The sequence below is a fragment of the Aedes aegypti genome, chromosome 2 (genome assembly GCF_002204515.2).
Source record: "Aedes aegypti strain LVP_AGWG chromosome 2, AaegL5.0 Primary Assembly, whole genome shotgun sequence".
Lineage (NCBI taxonomy): Eukaryota > Metazoa > Arthropoda > Insecta > Diptera > Culicidae > Aedes > Aedes aegypti.
Genome location: NC_035108.1, coordinates 226,331,398 through 226,349,749, shown reverse-complemented (window position 1 = coordinate 226,349,749; position 18,352 = coordinate 226,331,398). Strand labels below are relative to the sequence as shown.

Here is an 18,352-nt window from a genome sequence, read left to right as displayed (position 1 = left end):
ATCCACCATGCTAAGGAAGGCCCCTACCAAATTCTTATGGGAGATAACATTGCGGTGTTTCATCAAACGCGGTTGTATTGACTGGTCCGCTGAATATGATACACCGCGCGGCTGTTGTAATGTTTCTAAAAACGCGCATTTGCCCGAAATTCCACGCGGCGAATGTTCTTGGAAAGAAACAACCGCGTTTGATGAAACACCGCAATGTTAAATATCTCCCATAAGAATGAGGTGAAAAAAGAGCAAAACCGAGGTTGTTCCTTTCCTCCAGGGAACGCCGCGTGTCATTTTGAGCAAATGCGCTAAAACCTTTCCGGGAACATTCGCCGCGTGGAATTTTGGGCAAATGCGCGTTTTTAGAAACTTTACAACATCATGTAGCGGACCAGTCTGATGTTCCGTCATGCTTCGTTAACCAAGCGACAAGGGTAGTTTTTCGTTTTCCACATTTGAATCACAGTCGGAAAACATTCCTTTCGAAAAGTAGTACGATGCGACTAAATGCCTCGGTGGCACTAACCGCACGGCTACGAAGCCCACGTTTAAGCTGAAAACTTAATCGATTGGGCACTAGCTGGTGTTGACCAATCGATTAAGTTTTCAGCTCAAACGGGTGTTCGGTTCTCCAGATTTGTGCTCTTGAAAATTTGAAGCTTGGCTTCGATTCTTCACCTTAAAGACTTTTCACTAAAGTTCTTGAATAGTGACTGCAGTTTTTTTTTTTTGCATTGAGGAGCGTATCGCTGCAACATATTTTTGAGGTTTCGATTTTCTCTATATACCGTGTTTATGATACTGATAGCTGGAAGACAAAACTCACTGTATTTTGAAGACAAAACTTGCGGTATTCTTGGACTAAATTCCGATTTTTTTTTATCTAGGATGCATAATTGCGATATCTTCTAAATACCTTCTCCATGTATAAAAGTTATCGAAAAAATATGTTTAGTGTTAGTCAAGGTCCGGGATTCGAAGCGTCCGGGCAATTCAAATTAACACGGTACATTTGAAAACTGTCAACCTTTTTTTTAAATTCCTTTTCACTGCATTTTCGTCCTTTTTGACATCGAAGTAGGCTACAATCAGAGGCTGTATGTCCTCAGCTGTAAACGATTACATAGAAGACTCGATTTTGTCAGCCCCTTTTCAACACGTTTTTCGGCTGTAATTCAAAGTGTGATCAAATTATCAATGTTATTTCTTTCCCAAATTATCAATATTCATTGTACCTTCAACATAACTACTATTTTGAGAAAATTCTTTCATGAAACGGTCAGAATAAAAAGTTTTTCGCTAAAAGGGGCTGACAAAATCGGGTCATTTTAGATCAAAACAGCGAGAAAACTCATAAACATGTTAAGCTAAGTATGCGGTTTAGGTCAAGAATAGTACTGCGTACTGCGATCAGAAAAATGTGATTTTCTGGACCATTTCTGGGGAGAAATTTTCTACGCATCGAGATAGGCGATTCCTTTTCTTATCAGTAGCGAACCAGCCTTTAAGCGAAGTATGCACCTCAACAGAAAAGTAATTGCCTATCTCGATGCGTGGAAAATTTCTTGCAAGAAATGGTCAAGAAAAGCATTTTTCTTTGATCACAGTACGCAGTTGAAAAGAAATGTTATTTCGAATGGAGCTTCCTGTTGAAAATTTCTTGACCATTTCTTCCCGCAGAAATTTTTACTTTTCTTGAGCGGAACAGCATACTTAGCTTTAACCTGGAGACAATTTTTATTTAAAATAAAGTTGTTCGGGATCCCTCGGAGGATTTTTTCGAGGAACATTTAAAATGATTGCCAAAACCCTTCATTTTCGAACGGTGGAGGATTTGGCGATGCCTATTTTTGTGATAAACATTAGCCGTATACACGCCGGATAATATAAACGACTATCTCCAAAACGAAAGGACAATGTTTTTTTATTGGAAATGTTTTATCATAGTTTATAACCATTGAAAACAGGAAATTTAATCTTTAAAACTAGGTATAGCAGAACTTCAAAGATCGATCACAACTCTTAATAATTAAGCTATTTTCAGATAAAAGCTCAAGAATTGCATAAAAGATAACGGACTATATTTAGTTAAATAACCAAATTTCATTTCTCTTCGACAGTGTTGAAAGCAGTACGCGAGATGAGGCGTATGTTATAGGACTCCATCCAGCAACACAGTATTTGATGAGAATGCTTGCGATCAATGAGATCGAAAGTTCATCCTTTACCAATCCCTTAGTGGTAAAAACACACGAAGAAGCGCCAGCAGAACCACCTAGTAATTTGAAAATAAAACCCGGGGGAAAAGGTGAACTGATTGTGACGTGGAATATCCCTAACAAAAACTCGTGGAACGGTGAACTCTTAGGTTACATTATAAGTTGTGTCGAGGAGAAGCAAAATATCAACTACATAGAGAACACCAATGTAACGAATTTAACATTTACTGCAAATGGTTGGGCAACTACAAAAATGTCGATCGCCAATTTGAAGAAATTTACAAGATATGCCGTGAAGATACGAACATACAATACAATGTCAGCTGGACCATGGAGTCCAATTACTTATGGCACTACAATGGAAGATATCCCAGAAGCCCCTCCACAAAACGTTACCTGTCAAAGTCTTTCTTCTCAGAGTATTAAAATTGTCTGGCAGGAGCCTCCCCTTCAATATCACAACGGTGTTTTACAAGGGTATAAAGTTTTGTTCCGGCCACTAGCCAATAACAGTAAGCAGCTATATTCGTTTTCATGAAAAAAAAAAAAAAGAAATCTATATAAAACTATATTTTCAGATGAATTTATACTCCCATATGATATCAAAAGGACATCTAATTTAGAAACATACCTACAGGCTCTCTTAAAGGCAACAAACTATTCCATTCAGGTTCTTAGTTTCACATTGTCAGGGGACGGAATGGCAAGCAGTCCTGTGTATTGTTCTACCGAGGAAGACGGTAATGCTCTTATTTTTTCTAATCAAAAATCCTACTAATCGTTATAATTTCAGTGCCAAATTCACCGGCTGGTATCAAAGCTCTTACATTGACTGCTGATTCTATTTTAGTATCGTGGCTAAAACCCGTTCATTCCAATGGAATTATTTCGCATTACACAATTTTTAGTAAAGAAAATGGTAAAATTGGACCAGCAAAAAGTAAGTAGTTTTTTTTATTTGTTCATAAGGTCGGAACAAATTTGAAATTTTTTTTCTCATCTGGCCCCTCCAATTTGGTGAAAAGCAGGAAGGAGAAAATAAATAAAATGTCTCAATTTCAGTGTAATTTGAAGTGACCAGACGTCTCGCATTTAGCGGGATATTACCTACCGCATTATGATGATTTGTCCCGCGCTGAAATGTATCACGCAATTCCACTCAAATCATTGAAATGTTCTCATTCCTAGAACATTTTTCGAGTTATTGACGTCTATTTTGCATTTCTTTGAAAATTGTATTATTTTAATTCACTTTCAATTTAATATAGTTACTCTACATCATACAACTAGGCTAAATGCTCTAATAGTGGAGGTATTAAGCACTGCACTATTCAACTTAATTTAATCGCTCAAAATTCAAGAAGTGCAAAGTAAAGTGAATGTACATAGAGTGGCTATTCAGATATGATAAACGAGCTTCCGTTATTTTCTGGCGAATTTTAATTCCTCAACCCGTTACTTTTGTCTCTATCATTGGTACAGACACCCTATTGCTGTTAAAAAAGGAAATAAAGACCATTTACTAAATGAGAAAAATGATTTCAGTGAAAAATTATACCTCTACTATTGATAAACTGTTCCTGCGGTATCTTTTTAAGATGATTATAAAACGAGGCCATGCTTTGTGTTTTCAAGTGCACAAGACTGGAGAATCTGATAACCGTTCGCATTGAAAATCAATCAAATTGCTTGCTTGCTGGTATGTGACCAATGAGATACATTTTCAACGCAGATCGCAGTTTAGTTCTCAAGACTTATGCTCTTGAAAATTCGAGTTGTGGCTTCGTTGTATAATCACCTTCATGAGTTCCTACAGTTGCGTATCCGCTGTTTTCTTATGGAATCCTCCGTTATAGTAACACATTATCGCAACTATTGGTGCAAGTGTGAAAAGTTTAAGCAGTTTTAGTGCTATTTCATCAATTTAGAAGCGATTTAAACGATGTTTTTTACTATTTCGTGTATTGACAAGCCAATATATCGATTGGTAGTGTCGGTTCTATGGCTAATCCAATAAAATCAATATAAATGGCACTACCGCAATTATAGGAACACCCACAACCAATGAATCACTTTCCCTACTTATAACGTTTGTAATGAAATTTTACAAGTTCAAATTATGAAGATGTTGGCTGCGCAACATTTTTAGTAGACTAAATATTTATTGGTTTTAGAATTAAACATAAAAAACTGTAATATCTAACGATGTTCAATCAACGAAAAACATTCAAGTGGAAGAATTTTATAAATTGTATGATATCCGATACTTCGAACAATTGCATATTGGAGTCCCACCAATATTCTTATTTCACTGTTATAAAATTCTGTGAGAATTCCGTTCAGGATCGTGTAAAAATTCTTCCAAGGACTCTGCAGAAAACTTTTCCATGCTTAGAAGCAAGCTCTGTTCCAGTATAACACCAGAAAGAAAAAGATTTTCGCTCTGAAAAGTAAAAAGTTAAAAAAATTATAAAGTTATTAAACCTAATTTAACGTTATTTTCTTTTCCTAGGTTACATTGCACGTATAGAAGAGACAAGTCCATTGTTGCATGAAGTACGAGGATTATTAGAAAATCGCAAGTATGACTTCTGGGTCACAGCATCCACTTCAAAAGGAGAAGGTGAAGCAACTACTGTAATATCACAAACGACCAGCACTAGAGCACCGGCAAAAATAGCATCTTTTTCGCAAACAATCAAAGCTGTCGTTAGATCTACAATATTTTTGGAGTGTATCGCAGTGGGAAATCCTACGCCAAGAACACGTTGGATCACGAACGATCAACCAGTAACTTTCAGTCCCTATTATGCTATTTCACAAGGATATTTAAAAATTCATAGCGTTGAGCCAAATCTCTCCGGAAATTATACCTGCTCAGCGAAGAATTTATTTGGTGAGGATGATATATCGTATACGCTGATAGTATTGCAGACGCCGAACATAACACTATTGTCCAAACAGTATGCATCTCATGATAGCATTGGTATCATGTGGGAAACTGCAAATGATAGTGGAACGCCTATACAAGGCTATAATCTGTTCTATAGGCCAACTAATGGAAATTGGATCAGTATTCCAATATCCTCAGACCAAAATGCGTATGTTCTGAACGGTTTAAAATGTGGTTCGCAATACATTTTTAAAATTAATGCACATAACAAAGTTGGCATAGGACCTTCAACTGAAGAACTCATTGTTTGGACGAAAGGCAAAGGTAAGACTTTTGGATACATGTAGTTACATTACATTGCAATGATTATAAGATAATATTTTCGTGACAATAATTATCTATGCCAATGCATTAGCATTGATAATTATTGTCACGAAAAGATAATCTTCTAATCATTGTCTTACATAAAAGGGCTTGTGGTTATAATCCGCTGAAAACATTTTAGCCCCTCTAGAAAATTGAAACATATATTTGAAATACCAAAATTTGTATTTCATATCATTTTCACTAATTTGTTTATATAATGTTTCATTATCTACAATCGATGTTAACACTTTTTGGATTAAATTCATGTTCTCTCGCAAAATGGATTACCTGATTTACTCATGTCTACAGTTAATCAGCAGAAGTATATCTTTTAATTTTCTAGGAAGAAAGGCATATGACTTCAAGTTTCACGAAAATGAAAGCTTTAATCCCAAAAATATTCGGTAGGCTTATATTTTTAGAAAATAGTTTTCAATCTCGAGAAATAATTCCATAGCTGCAATTCACAATACAAGTATTTTCCGTGTTGCCTTCTAACGATTTTTTGGACAATAACACTAGCGTTGTGCGTTACCATGTAGTTGAGTAAATAAAAAAAATAAAGTGTTGTGGTAAGTTGTACGCCTACTAAATATACTAAAATGAAAGTTTATTAGATTTTTACCTATTAAAATGGTTTTATTTCTGTTGATCATCTGAGAACATGACGGGTAGTTCATTGATATCTCGAGTTTAGGCGCAAATTATTAGCCTAATGAACATTAATAATAGCCATGTTATACTTGAATGCCCTAAACTTTTGATCAGAGTAAAATATCTGCATAACATGTACAGTTAACATTATTTTCAGCACCACAAATACCTCAGGAGAATGATTTGATAGCAACGAATTCAACTTGTCTGTATTTAAAACTCAGTTCTTGGCATAATGGCGGATGTCCAATATCACATTTTTCTATCGAGTATCGTCGACTACACACACCTTTCTGGACAACGGTTTCTTCTGATATATCAGGAGTAGAACGGGGCAATAAAAGTATCTCATTCTGCGATTTTGTGCCTGGTACATGGTACGAACTAAAGATAACTTCCAATAATGATGCCGGAGAAACAACTGTGCAGTTCAATTTTGCAACAACTACTCTTACGGGAGACAAAATACCACCGTTCGAGTATCCAACTATTGAGATTGATAGTACAGCAGATACATCCAATATGCATGATGATTTCCAATGGATTCAAACAAGCGTTGCAGTTGTAACTTTAGGGTCAATAGCAGTTGCAGGGTAAGTACTCTCATTAGTTACATATGAATATGTTGAAAAAGGCCTTCCTTAGTATTGTCACATATTGTGTAACGTCTGCGACTATGGAACAAAGCCATGCTGGAACGGCCTTCGTTCGATTCCCGGATGGTGCATGATTTTTCTGCCAAACTACAATGCCTATAGCCAAGATGCTTATTGCTGAATCGTGTTGTTTTTTTTTAGATTCATTTTAACTCGTTATAAAAGGATTTACTGCTTTTCGAATACGAGAAACAGCATCAGTGAATTATCCAGTAACACAAATCAAAAGGACGAATGCGAATATGCACGTAATCAACAGGTTTATAGTTCATCCCCAGTAAAAATTATAGACAAGGAAGACAGTTCCGAAATGTACGAAATATCACCATATGCCACATTCAACGACAACAACGAACGTATTTTAAAAACGAGATCACGCGACAGAACACCATCGTCAATGGATTATTCACTGCATTTTCGTACATTTGGACATCCTGAAAATGAGCTCAATGCAACTGCATATCCTCTATTAGAGTGCACAGGATTTGGAAATGCCAAAGAGAAAACAAGCTGGCATAAGAAAACGCATAGTGCAGGTTAGTAAAATACTAAATAAATTGAATCTTCCATTGTAAGTTCAATAATAAAATGAAAGTGCATGATGGTGCTGGCTATCAAGCCCAACATGTTATTAATTAAAATAAAAAGTGTTAAAATTAGCTTTGGGATTTGCAGTTAAAAATTGATGTTCGATTTAGTGAGCTCTTTTCATGCTTTTATTTATATTTAACACATTTTGAAATACAGTCGCCTCTCCACATCTCGATATCGAAGGGACCATCGAGATAGGGAGAGATCGAGACAAAGAACATTAATTTAGTGAACACTAGATTGAAAATCACTCCGTTACTAGGAAAATAATAAACAAACAAACTTCATTTCAAGTTTTTAAATTTTTCTGAAACACTTAAATCTGGTCTAGTAACCTTTGATAGTGTTCATATCGACATATGGAGAGAAAATTGGGAACGAAAAATAAATAGGAACACAGCGAGATATGGAGATATAGAGATAAGGAGGATATCGAGATGTGGAGAGGGAAATCGTATGCAGAATGAAGGGACCGAAGCAATCATCGGCATAGGGAGAGATATCGAGATGTAGAACATCGAGATGTGGAGAGTTGACTGTACATATTTATCATAACAATGACAGGAGTGTTGCTTTCATGTATTTATTCAACAAAACATAAATGGTTTGTCACTATAAGTATCGACATGTTGCTCGTTTTCATATCAACCTAAGAGACATAACTTGCCGTTTGAACATTTTTAATGGTTTGTCACTAAAAGTACTAGGTATATAGCTTACGTTGGCTTTAGAGACTGATCGGTAACTTGTTGAACTGAGGTTGCAAGAGTCACATCACCTACTAAGGTGAATCCAGATCATATAGCTTTTAAACCGTCCCCACTAAAACAAACTCCTTCCTGTGGCAACCATGGAGATGCAGAGGTTTTCTCGGTCTTTAGTACCAATGGATGTCACACTCATAATCCTTCCTTTTCCCGCTGACCGTAAGAACGTGGCCGACGCCGTTATTGACTTTAAAATGACTGAAATTCTTAAAAGCGTACATTGAAGAAGGAAAGCTACTCCCAAGCTACATCTACATCTGTTGACTACTTGTACTCTGAGACGAGACTCGCGGAGACGGTCTTCTTTTTCTGTGATTGCTGATTTTTTTTTTCTCATTCCACTCTCCGTTTATATCAATCATGCGCAAGCCGTACAAACTCTCACATGAAAATCCCAGCAAAAAAATATTGCGTTTGCATCACACCGAAGAATAAGCGTACCAGACATTATGAATAAAATTAATAAAAAGTCTTGTATTTAGATTTACCAGCATCTTTGTAAAATTGAATTTCTACCCTCTTTTCCGAAAATTCCCACCAAGGGTTTGTGATCTGTATAAACAATGAAATGTTGACCATAAAGCAATGGATTACCTGCTTTGATTTTGTCCACAGTTGATCAGCAGGAGGTTTCTCGTTTCATTTTGTATGGGGAAGGGCATCTAATGTCAAATTTCTCGTAAATGAAAGCGTTTATCGGAAAAATATTTGGTAGGCGTGATAGTCATTAGGATCACGTACAACCGGTACCAAATATTTTTTCGAAAATAGTTCCCAATTTTAAGAAATAATTCGTTAGATGCCTTTCGCCATACAAATATTTTTCGCGTTACCTTTTAGCGATTTTTCGTGCATAGACACTAGCGCATATGCGTTACTATGTGGTGAGTAGCGAATGAGGGCATGCATAGATGTAGATGAAAAAACCGAATTTAGTACTTTACCATTTAATTCCACTAGAGTTTGTATCCTTTGACAGATACGCGTATTTCGACCTCAACTGTAAGGCCGTCTTCAGTGTCGTGTACTAGACTCGACACTGAAGACGGCCTTACAGTTGAGGTCGAAATACGCGTATCTGTCAAAGGATACAAACTCTAGTGGAATTAAATGGTAAAGTACTAAATTCGGTTTTTTCATCTACTTATAGGTATTCCACTAAACAGCTCGAAGATTTATTATCATGCATAGATGCCCTTCCCCATACAGAATAAAATGAACCTTAGTTGGACGTGCAACGGATTTATAATGCAATGCATATTGAGTAATGGGTTACATGCATGCCCTGATTCGCTTCTCGCCACACCGTAACGCACATGCGCTAGTGTCTATGCACGAAAAATCGCTAAAAGGTAACGCAAAAAATATTTGTATGGCGAAATGGATCTAACGAATTATTTCTCAAAATTGTGAACTATTTTCGACAAAATATTTGGTACCGGTTGTGCGTAATGATGATGGCTATCACACCTACCAAATATTTTTTTCGATTACAGCTTCCACTAACAAGATATTTGAAGTTAGATGCCTTTCACCATACAAAATGAAATGAGAAAACTCCTGCTGATCAACTGTGGGCAAGAGCAAAGCAGGTAATCCATTCCATTGTATACAACATAAGGCCATCCACAAGTACTTCTGAAATATCCTAGAGAAGGACACTATGGAAGGACGTCAATCCGATGATTGCAATCCATATCATGCGACACATCAATCTTTAAGATTTTTTACTAGGAATGTAATAATTTCTTGCAACCATTGGGTCATTTACAAGTACTTACGGGATGCTCTGGTGCCGATAATAGCATACCTTATCATATGACCCATTATTCTTCATGCAACATTTCCATTTTTAAATGCAATATTCAACAAAAATGCAAAAACCGATAATTGTTGCCCTGGATTAGGGTATCTTGAAATGCATCGAGCCATCTTTTTTTCAGATTGCAGCATCCTACCTTCTTGGATAATAATTAGGCGTATCCTTCTTGTATTTTTTTTTCTGTAATTTCCACTACTAATTTCATTCATTACTTTTTACAGGAGATTCTTCAATAAACCTACCCAGTAGCTCTGGATATAAGCACACGAGATATGAAGAAAAGTATCACTCTAGAGTCGGGAACAAAACACCAGCTCCTAGCAATTTGTCAGAATCTGATAGTAATAGCCCAGTCAACGAATTTTCAAGAGCGCCTACATTCAGAATGCCGGAAAAATCACCACGTTTCCAGAGTAATTTATGAGAATAAATAATGCAATAATAACACATAACAGTATTATTTTTATCCGAAAATGATTGCTATAATAACACATACATAACAGTACACTGAAATGAACGATGAAGGTTGAAGTAATAAGAACAATAATTTACTATTCCAATGATGGTTGACTGATTATTAATGCTTTTTATGTGCATCGATACTTTTTATTGTCGAAGTGGTACCATTGTAAAATTGAGGGCACAACCTATTTGCAATCAATACGAAATTAGTAGGGGCCCAGATAGCCGTAGCGGTAAACGCGCAGCTATTCAGCAAGACCAAGCTGAGGGTGGTGGGTTCGAATCCCACCGGTCGAGGATCTTTTCGGGTTGGAAATTTTCTTGAATTTCCTGGGCATTGAGTATCTTCGTACCTGCCACACGATATACACATGCAAAAATGGTCATTGGCATAGTAAGCTCTCAGTTAATAACTGTAGAAGTGCTCATTAGAACACAAAGCTGAGAAGCAGGCTCTGTCCCAGTGGGGACGTAACGCCAGAAAGAAGAAGAAGAAATTAGTCTGCACAAATCTAGAGGCGTTTTGCATTTCACCATCTAATAATGTATATTTAACTGCAACGCTGCACAGTGGCGCATGGCCGGACAAAATCTCAAAAACTCATGTTCTCAAAATCACTTGTTCATATTTTTTATAAACTTCTATGCCATTGAGACGGTTCCTCAAAATTTGAGATTGATCTGTTTTGTTTTCGATTTTTGGCAGCATCCTAAGTGTGGGAAAGTCAGCAAAATTGGACTGCTTAAAATTCATCAACTTCGTTCACCTTCGTTCATCTCAACGAAATCATAACCCATTTAAACTCAACAGGTCTCATTTGAAAGCGTAGCTTTCAAGTTAGCTATAATAACATAAATTTTAAAATTTTAAGTTGTTATTTGAAGCAAAAAATATTTTTTACAATCTCCCTCCAAAATTTAGGTAAATTTTCAAAACGTCGTCCGTTTTATGTGAAGAGTTTCGGTAAAATGAGTCACTCACTATGAAGCACCAAATCATCCATACTTTCAAACGTACAAAAATTTTTCTTGCCCCTCTTTTCCCCTAGGGGTGAAAAATCCATTTTCATTTTTCATTATAATTTATCTATTTCATCATTCAAATGTTTCATGTTTCATAACTCGTTTAAAGTTTACCTGAAATTGCTAAAAGAAAGTTGAATTTGTATCTCTTGTTCACCTGAACTTTATAAACCTTTATGTGCAAATTTCTGCATTTCAACCAATTTTTTTTAAATAAAAGCCTTTTTATTTGATTGGATGAAAAAACTTAAAATGGACAAATTTCACTAGAAAATCGAATTTTCAATGGATTACATGCATGGCCTGATTCGCTACTCACCACATAGTAACGCACATGCGCTAGTGTCTATGCGCGAAAAATCGCTAAAAGGTAACGCGAAAACTATTTGTATGGCGAAATGCATCTAGCGAATAATTTCTCAAATTTAGGAAATATTTCCAAAAAAATATTTGGTACCGGTTGTGCGTAATGATAAAGGCTATCATGTCTACCAAATATATTTTCGATAAAAGCTTTCATTTTAGATAAATATGAAGTTAGATGCCTTTTCCCATACAAAATGAAATGACAAAACTTCTGCTGATCAACTGTGAACAAGAGCAAAGCAGGTAATCCATTTTGAGAAATAATTCGTTAGATGCATTTCGCATACACATATTTTTCGCATTACCTTTTAGCGATTTTAACTTATTGGAATCTCAAGAAGTTGAAAAAAATCTGTTTTCTAACTCTGTTCTCTCCAGAGCAGGGTTATTTTAAACCGCTAAACGTTAAACGAACCGATGAAACGGCCTTAGAGATAAAAAACAGAAGCATTTCAAAATTCCCGATTTCAGCAACATCACCATTTTGGCAACATAAGAATCACACCTTGTTGCCAATATCGGTAAGGCACTGTATTGCTAATGATGATGACTACACGCCTGCAAAATAGTTTTTCGAAGAAAAGTTTTCATTTATAGAAAATGTGAAGTTATATGCCTTTCCCTATATAAAAATAGGATGATCGAAAATAACATGTGCCAAGCAGGTGGTCTTGAGATCAAGAATTATTTTCTAAAACGTGCCGGGCGTGGACCGAAACTACCGATGGGTTGTTCATAATGATGCTATCACGCCTACCAAATATTTTTCGAAAAATGTAATTTTCAGGAAATCTGAAGATCAGCGTTGCCAACCTTCCAGATTTGTCTGGAATATTCCAGATTTTTGAGGCCACATTTCACAAAAATCTGGAAGATTTGGCCTCAAAATGTCGCTTCAAAAATCTGGAAAATCCAGATAAAATTTGAAATGAATTTGTAAGGTTTTGTAAATATCTTCTAAGGTTCTTCATATACGACATAAGCGATCCAGACTTTTCCTGACAAATTTTTAAAATCTTGCAGATTTTTGAAAAGTTGACTTGGCATCTCTGAGTTTGATGCCCATTCGCGACTACGAATGTGATTACGTTAAGCCAAATTTCACTTCCACTTACAAAATCAAATCACTTCTTTTGATCAACTGTGAATATGAGCTCAGTTATTCGCGATGACGAAGGCAATTGCCACAGTTGACCCTATGCGTGAAGCTCAGATTTCTTCACATGGCAATGCATAGGAAGTCAATTTTCCAATTCTTCTAAAAAATTGAAAACATAATTTAATTAAGTGTACGGGGTTAAATTTATATGATAAGCTAAAGAATCCGCAGAATATCAAAAATCAAAATAATGTGTATAAAAATCAAAATAATGTACTGAAAAGATTTTGAATAGCATTTGAAATTTCCCTTCCTTGCCGGGTAAAATTTTTGACGCTTCACGCACAGACTTCACAAACTTTTTCTAGATAACGTGAGTAGGGTAGCCGACCGTTGTAACGGCCACAACGCACAATCTTGGAGTGTATTTTTTAATAAACCTTAAAATTTAAGCACAGACAAACAGACGTAACACTTGAAACAAATTTCTTTAAAATCCATCACCCAGTTTACACCATCATCATCTGGTGAGCATGTTGCACGAAATACTGTTTCGTGCAACAAGACCTGCAGATGGCGGTAGTGTGAAACGTCAAACACGAAGGAAAACGACGCGCGCGCCTTTGGTTGTGACATGTCGAATTTGAAATGATCGCTAAATAAGTGGTCGATGGAAATTTCGTCAGTGTTACGTCTGTTTGTCTGTGATTTAAGTATTTAATTTGAGTATTTAATACTCAACAGATGTCTCTAATTTGCAAAAAAAAACCAAACACAACGATTTTAGCATTGGGCGTACATGCCCTCGTGACTTTAATTGTGATCGCGATTTGTCAGTGGTGTAAACGTAACGGAGAGCAAATACTCAAAAGATGTCTCTGATTTACAACGTTTGACAGTGCGACAAGAAGTTTTCATTCGAACGAGCGTATAAAACGTGCTATTTTTTGAAAAAATATCTGATTACTCTGTAATCAGATCGCCTTACTTTTTGCGAGAAATTTGAAGTGTTTTTGAAGATAATAAAAGAGAGCATTTTTGACACCCACGCCAGGTTTCAATTCTCGATTACTTTTTCAAATCGACGTAAGTAACTTTCATACGGTTTTGAGAAAACTAATTGAGAAGAATCACAACCTGTCTTCCAAAACTGTTTTAAAATGAATCACCTTTTTAACATTTTTTCGCCGTGTACATCGCTCAAATTTTGCATACAATCAGATCGCGTTCAAAAACTAGGTAGTTTCTATTATTTTCAACAAAAATAATTATAACAAAATGATAAGCCGTTTCATACAGTTACTTTCGACGTTTTTCTACCAGTGTAAAATCGGCTCAAGTAGTGTTTTGTTTTGATTCGTGGTTAAGTCACTTTGTCTCTCTATACAGCGGGGCGGCGAAAGTAGTGGTTAGGTTGCGAATGTTGAAAATCTTACTTTCGTCGTTTTGTAAATCCGGAAATTAAACGTTCTAAAAATCTAGTTGGGTAGATGTGGAATTTCGTCTGCGAAACACGTAGTAAGTTTCGCAGACGCACTTTTTTGACTTGAGACTATTTGAATAAGTTTTCGAGAATTTATGACCTTAACCTATTTTTGAGTTAAAAATTTTTAGTGTGCATGAACGTAACGCAGAGTAAATACTCAAAAGATGTCTCTGATTTACCCGATGTTTTCGTTTAACAACGCGACAACGCGACAAACGAGCGCCGCACGAAAACGCACAAAACGATAAAAGGCGGCGTCCAATATCTTCAAGAACAACTTCAAATTTCTCGCATTAAGGCAAATGGATCAAAAGTGAAAAAGCAGTTTTCGCCGTTAAAATCGACAAATCGAAAAAAATAAAAACACAGCATTTGCAAAATAAAAAGGCTGTGTGTTTTTATTTTTTCCGATTTGTTGATTTCAAGCGCAAAAACTACTGCTTCATTTTTACTTGCACCTTAATCGGTATCCATTTGGTACGTACAACCGGTATCACATATTTTTTTTCAAAAAAAGGTCCATTGATCAGTTGATCAGCAGAAGTTTTCTCGTTTCATTTAAACAATATTTGCATTTTTGTCACCCACTTTTTGTTGAATATTTCACGAAATTTTATGATCCCTTCATAATTTTGAAATTTATGAATTTATTTCGGTGCATTGCCTTTGCGGGACTTTCCAACCGCGGGTTGCGATAATTTTTCAAACCTATTTTTGGGTTAAAATATTTTAGTGTGTTAAGTTTTTTTTAAACGTAACGGAGAGTAAATACTCAAAAGATGTCTCTGATTTACAGAAATAACAACCCTAATACTTATGACACACTTGTGGTATACGTACCGTTGTACAATTATCTTGAAATGGGTTTCTATACTGATAATGGATTACCTGCTTTGCTCTTGCCCACAGTTGATCAGCAGGAGTTTTCTCATTTTATTTTGTATGGGGAAAGGCATCTAACTGCACATATCTCGTAAATGAAAGCTTTAATCGAAAAAATATTTGGTAGGCGTGATAGCCATCATCATCACGCACAATCGGTACCAAATATTTTTTCGAAAATAGTTCCCAACTTTGAGAAATAATTCGTTAGATGCTTTTCGCCATACAAATATTTTTCGCGTTACCTGTTAGCGATTTTTCGTGCATAGACACTAGCGCAAGTGCGTTACGGTGTGGCGAGTAGCGAATCAGGGCATGCATGTAACCCATTGTCTTCATTCAAGATAGCCTTGGAATAATTTTCTTGACAGCTTGTACCATGGTATTTGTATCAGATGTCTGTCCAAGGTATAAGTTTTCGTTTGACAGCGCGACAAGAAGAACGAGCGCCGCATAAAAGGTGCATAAACTGAAACTTTTTGAAAAAATATACTGTGGTACTCTGTACCTGTACATCGATTAATGCGAGAAATTTGAAGTTTTTTTGAAGAAATTGTTAATTTTTCGTTTTCGTTGATCGAACGAGCGCCGCACGTGTTGGGGACTATTTTTGAAAAAATACCTGTTTTGTACGCCTTACTTTTTTCGATTAATGAAATTTGAAATTTTTTCGAAGAAATTCTTATTATTTTTTTTATTTTATTTTATTTTTATTAAAAAAGAGAGTTTTAACACCCCCCAATTTTTCAAACTTATTTTTGAGTTAAATTTTTTTTAGTGTACATGAACGTAACGCAGAGTAAATACTCAAAAGATGTCTCTGATTTACCCGACACGTTTGACAACGCGACAACAAGTTTTCGTTCAAACGAGCGCCGCACGAAAACGCACAAAACGATAAAAGGCGGCGTCCACAAACTAGTGAGCTCTCGCCGATCGGTGACACGAACACGTGCGCAAATGTGCTGGTTGAAAATAATGCCATTTGATTTTGCTGGGAACAGCTGATCTTTGTTTATATTTTCAACCAGCAATCTTTAAGTAGTGTTGGTGACATGTAACGTGTATGTACACGAGCGCAGAAACCACTAGTGGGACAAAAATATCAGGGCAATTTGAATTTGAAATTCTTCATACAAAAACCGTTACGTGGTCCAAATGGATTTTCAGATTGATCAGCAGAAGTTTTCTCGTTTTATTTTGTGTGCACACTGAGGATATCGGTGAAACAGCTGAACACCGTACTTTCGTCGGAATTTTACGGATTCCAGTGAATTTATACCGAATACTGTAAAAATTTACAGTACTCCGTTGATATTTTATCGAAGAAATCCCAACGAAAAAAATCTTCAAGAACAACTTCAAATTTCTCGCATTAGTCGAAAAAGATCGTACAACCGGTACCACATATTTTTTTCTTAAATAGCCCACAGTTTATCAGCAGAAGTTTTCTCGTTTCATTTTGTATGAACACCCAACCACTTGTTGTTGAATATTTCACGAAATGATCACACTCACCCACTCCCTTCAATGTGCCACATTTCGGTGCATTGCCTTTGCGGGACTTTCCGATATTTTTTCAAACCAAGTTTTCGTTCGAACGAGCGCCGCACTTTCGTGCGCATAAAAGGTGCATAAACTGAAATTTTTTGAAAAAATATCTGCTACTCTGATCGCCTTACTTTTTTCGATTCGGAATTTGAAGTTTTTTTGAAGAAATTTTTCGTTTTAGTTCGAACGAGCGCCGCCCTTTCGTGCGCATAAAACGTGGGAACTATTATTGAAAAAATACCTGTATCGCCTTACTTAATGCGAATTTTTTTTAAAGAAATTAACACCGACAACAAGAAATTAACAAAAGTGAGCAGAAAATCTTTTTTTTGACACCGTAACCCTTTGTGGTTAAATGTTTCAAACCGCGGTAATACCTATTTTTGAGCTAAATTTTTTTAGTGTACATGAACGTAACGCAGAGTAAATCTCAAAAGATGTCTCTGATTTACCCGAAGGCCCGACAAGAAGTTCAAACGAGCGCCGCACGAAAACGCACAAAACGATAAAAGGCGGCGTCCACAAACTATAGTGGGACAAAAAAATCAGGGCAAATCAACTTTTTTATAATGGATTACCTGCTTTGTTCTTGCCCACAGTTGATCAGCATTTCTCGTTTCATTTTGTATGGGGAAAGGCATCTAACTTCAAATTACTCGTAAATGAAAGCATTACTCGAAAAAATATTTGGTAGGCGTCATAGCCATCATCATCACGCACAACCGGTACCAAATATTTTTTCGAAAATAGTTTCCAATTTTGAGAAATAATTCGTTAGATGCATTTCGCCATACAAATATTTTTTGCGTTACCTTTTAGCGATTTTTCGTGCATAGACACTAGCGCAAGTGCGTTACTATGTGGCGAGTAGCGAATCAGGGCATGCATGTAACCCATTTGAAATTCTTCCGTTACGGTCGGGAGGTGGTCCAAATGGATTTTCAGATTGATCAGCAGAAGTTTTCTCGTTTTATTTTGTGAGCACACAGAGCTCATTTTTTATTTAAATCGGTGAAACAGCGGGGAAACACCGTATTTTCGTCGGAATTTCACGGATTCCAGTGAATTTATACCGGATATTGTAAAAAATTACAGTACTCCGTTAATATTTTACCGAAGCAGGAATCCCAGAAGTTTTCTCGTTTCATTTTGAATGGGGAAATTTCCCGTAAAACGAAAAAAAATCTTCAAGAACTACTTCAAATTTCTCGCATTAATCGAAAAAATACTTGGTACGTACATATGGTACCACATATTTTTTTCAAAAATAGCTCCCACAGAAGTTTTCTCGTTTCATTTTGTATGAACAAAGCAAGTTTATCACCCATCCACTTTTTTCACGAAATTTGTATGAGCACACTCACCCACTCCCTTCAATGTTTTGAAATTTATGAACCAGTCACATTTCGGTGCCTTTGCGGGACTTTCCAACCGTGGGTAAAAATGCGATAATTTTTCAAACCTACTTTTGGGTTTTAAATATTTTAGTGTGTGATCAACTGTAAACATAAACGTAACGCT

The 18,352-nt window shown here is 36.2% G+C and overlaps 1 protein-coding gene across 1 annotated transcript in view; it reads left to right on the top strand.

The window, feature by feature from the left end:
- Positions 1 to 10,409, top strand: part of LOC5574632 (Down syndrome cell adhesion molecule-like protein Dscam2) — a 109,683-nt gene extending 99,274 nt beyond the window's left edge. The window contains exons 17-23 of the mRNA XM_021844202.1: positions 2,115 to 2,725; positions 2,792 to 2,953; positions 3,007 to 3,153; positions 4,726 to 5,430; positions 6,284 to 6,719; positions 6,924 to 7,318; positions 10,184 to 10,409. Of these exons, the coding sequence (XP_021699894.1) occupies positions 2,115 to 2,725; positions 2,792 to 2,953; positions 3,007 to 3,153; positions 4,726 to 5,430; positions 6,284 to 6,719; positions 6,924 to 7,318; positions 10,184 to 10,386 (2,659 nt within the window). The 3' untranslated portion in view covers positions 10,387 to 10,409. The remainder of the gene's footprint in view (positions 1 to 2,114; positions 2,726 to 2,791; positions 2,954 to 3,006; positions 3,154 to 4,725; positions 5,431 to 6,283; positions 6,720 to 6,923; positions 7,319 to 10,183) is intronic.
- Positions 10,410 to 18,352: the final 7,943 nt, after the last annotated feature.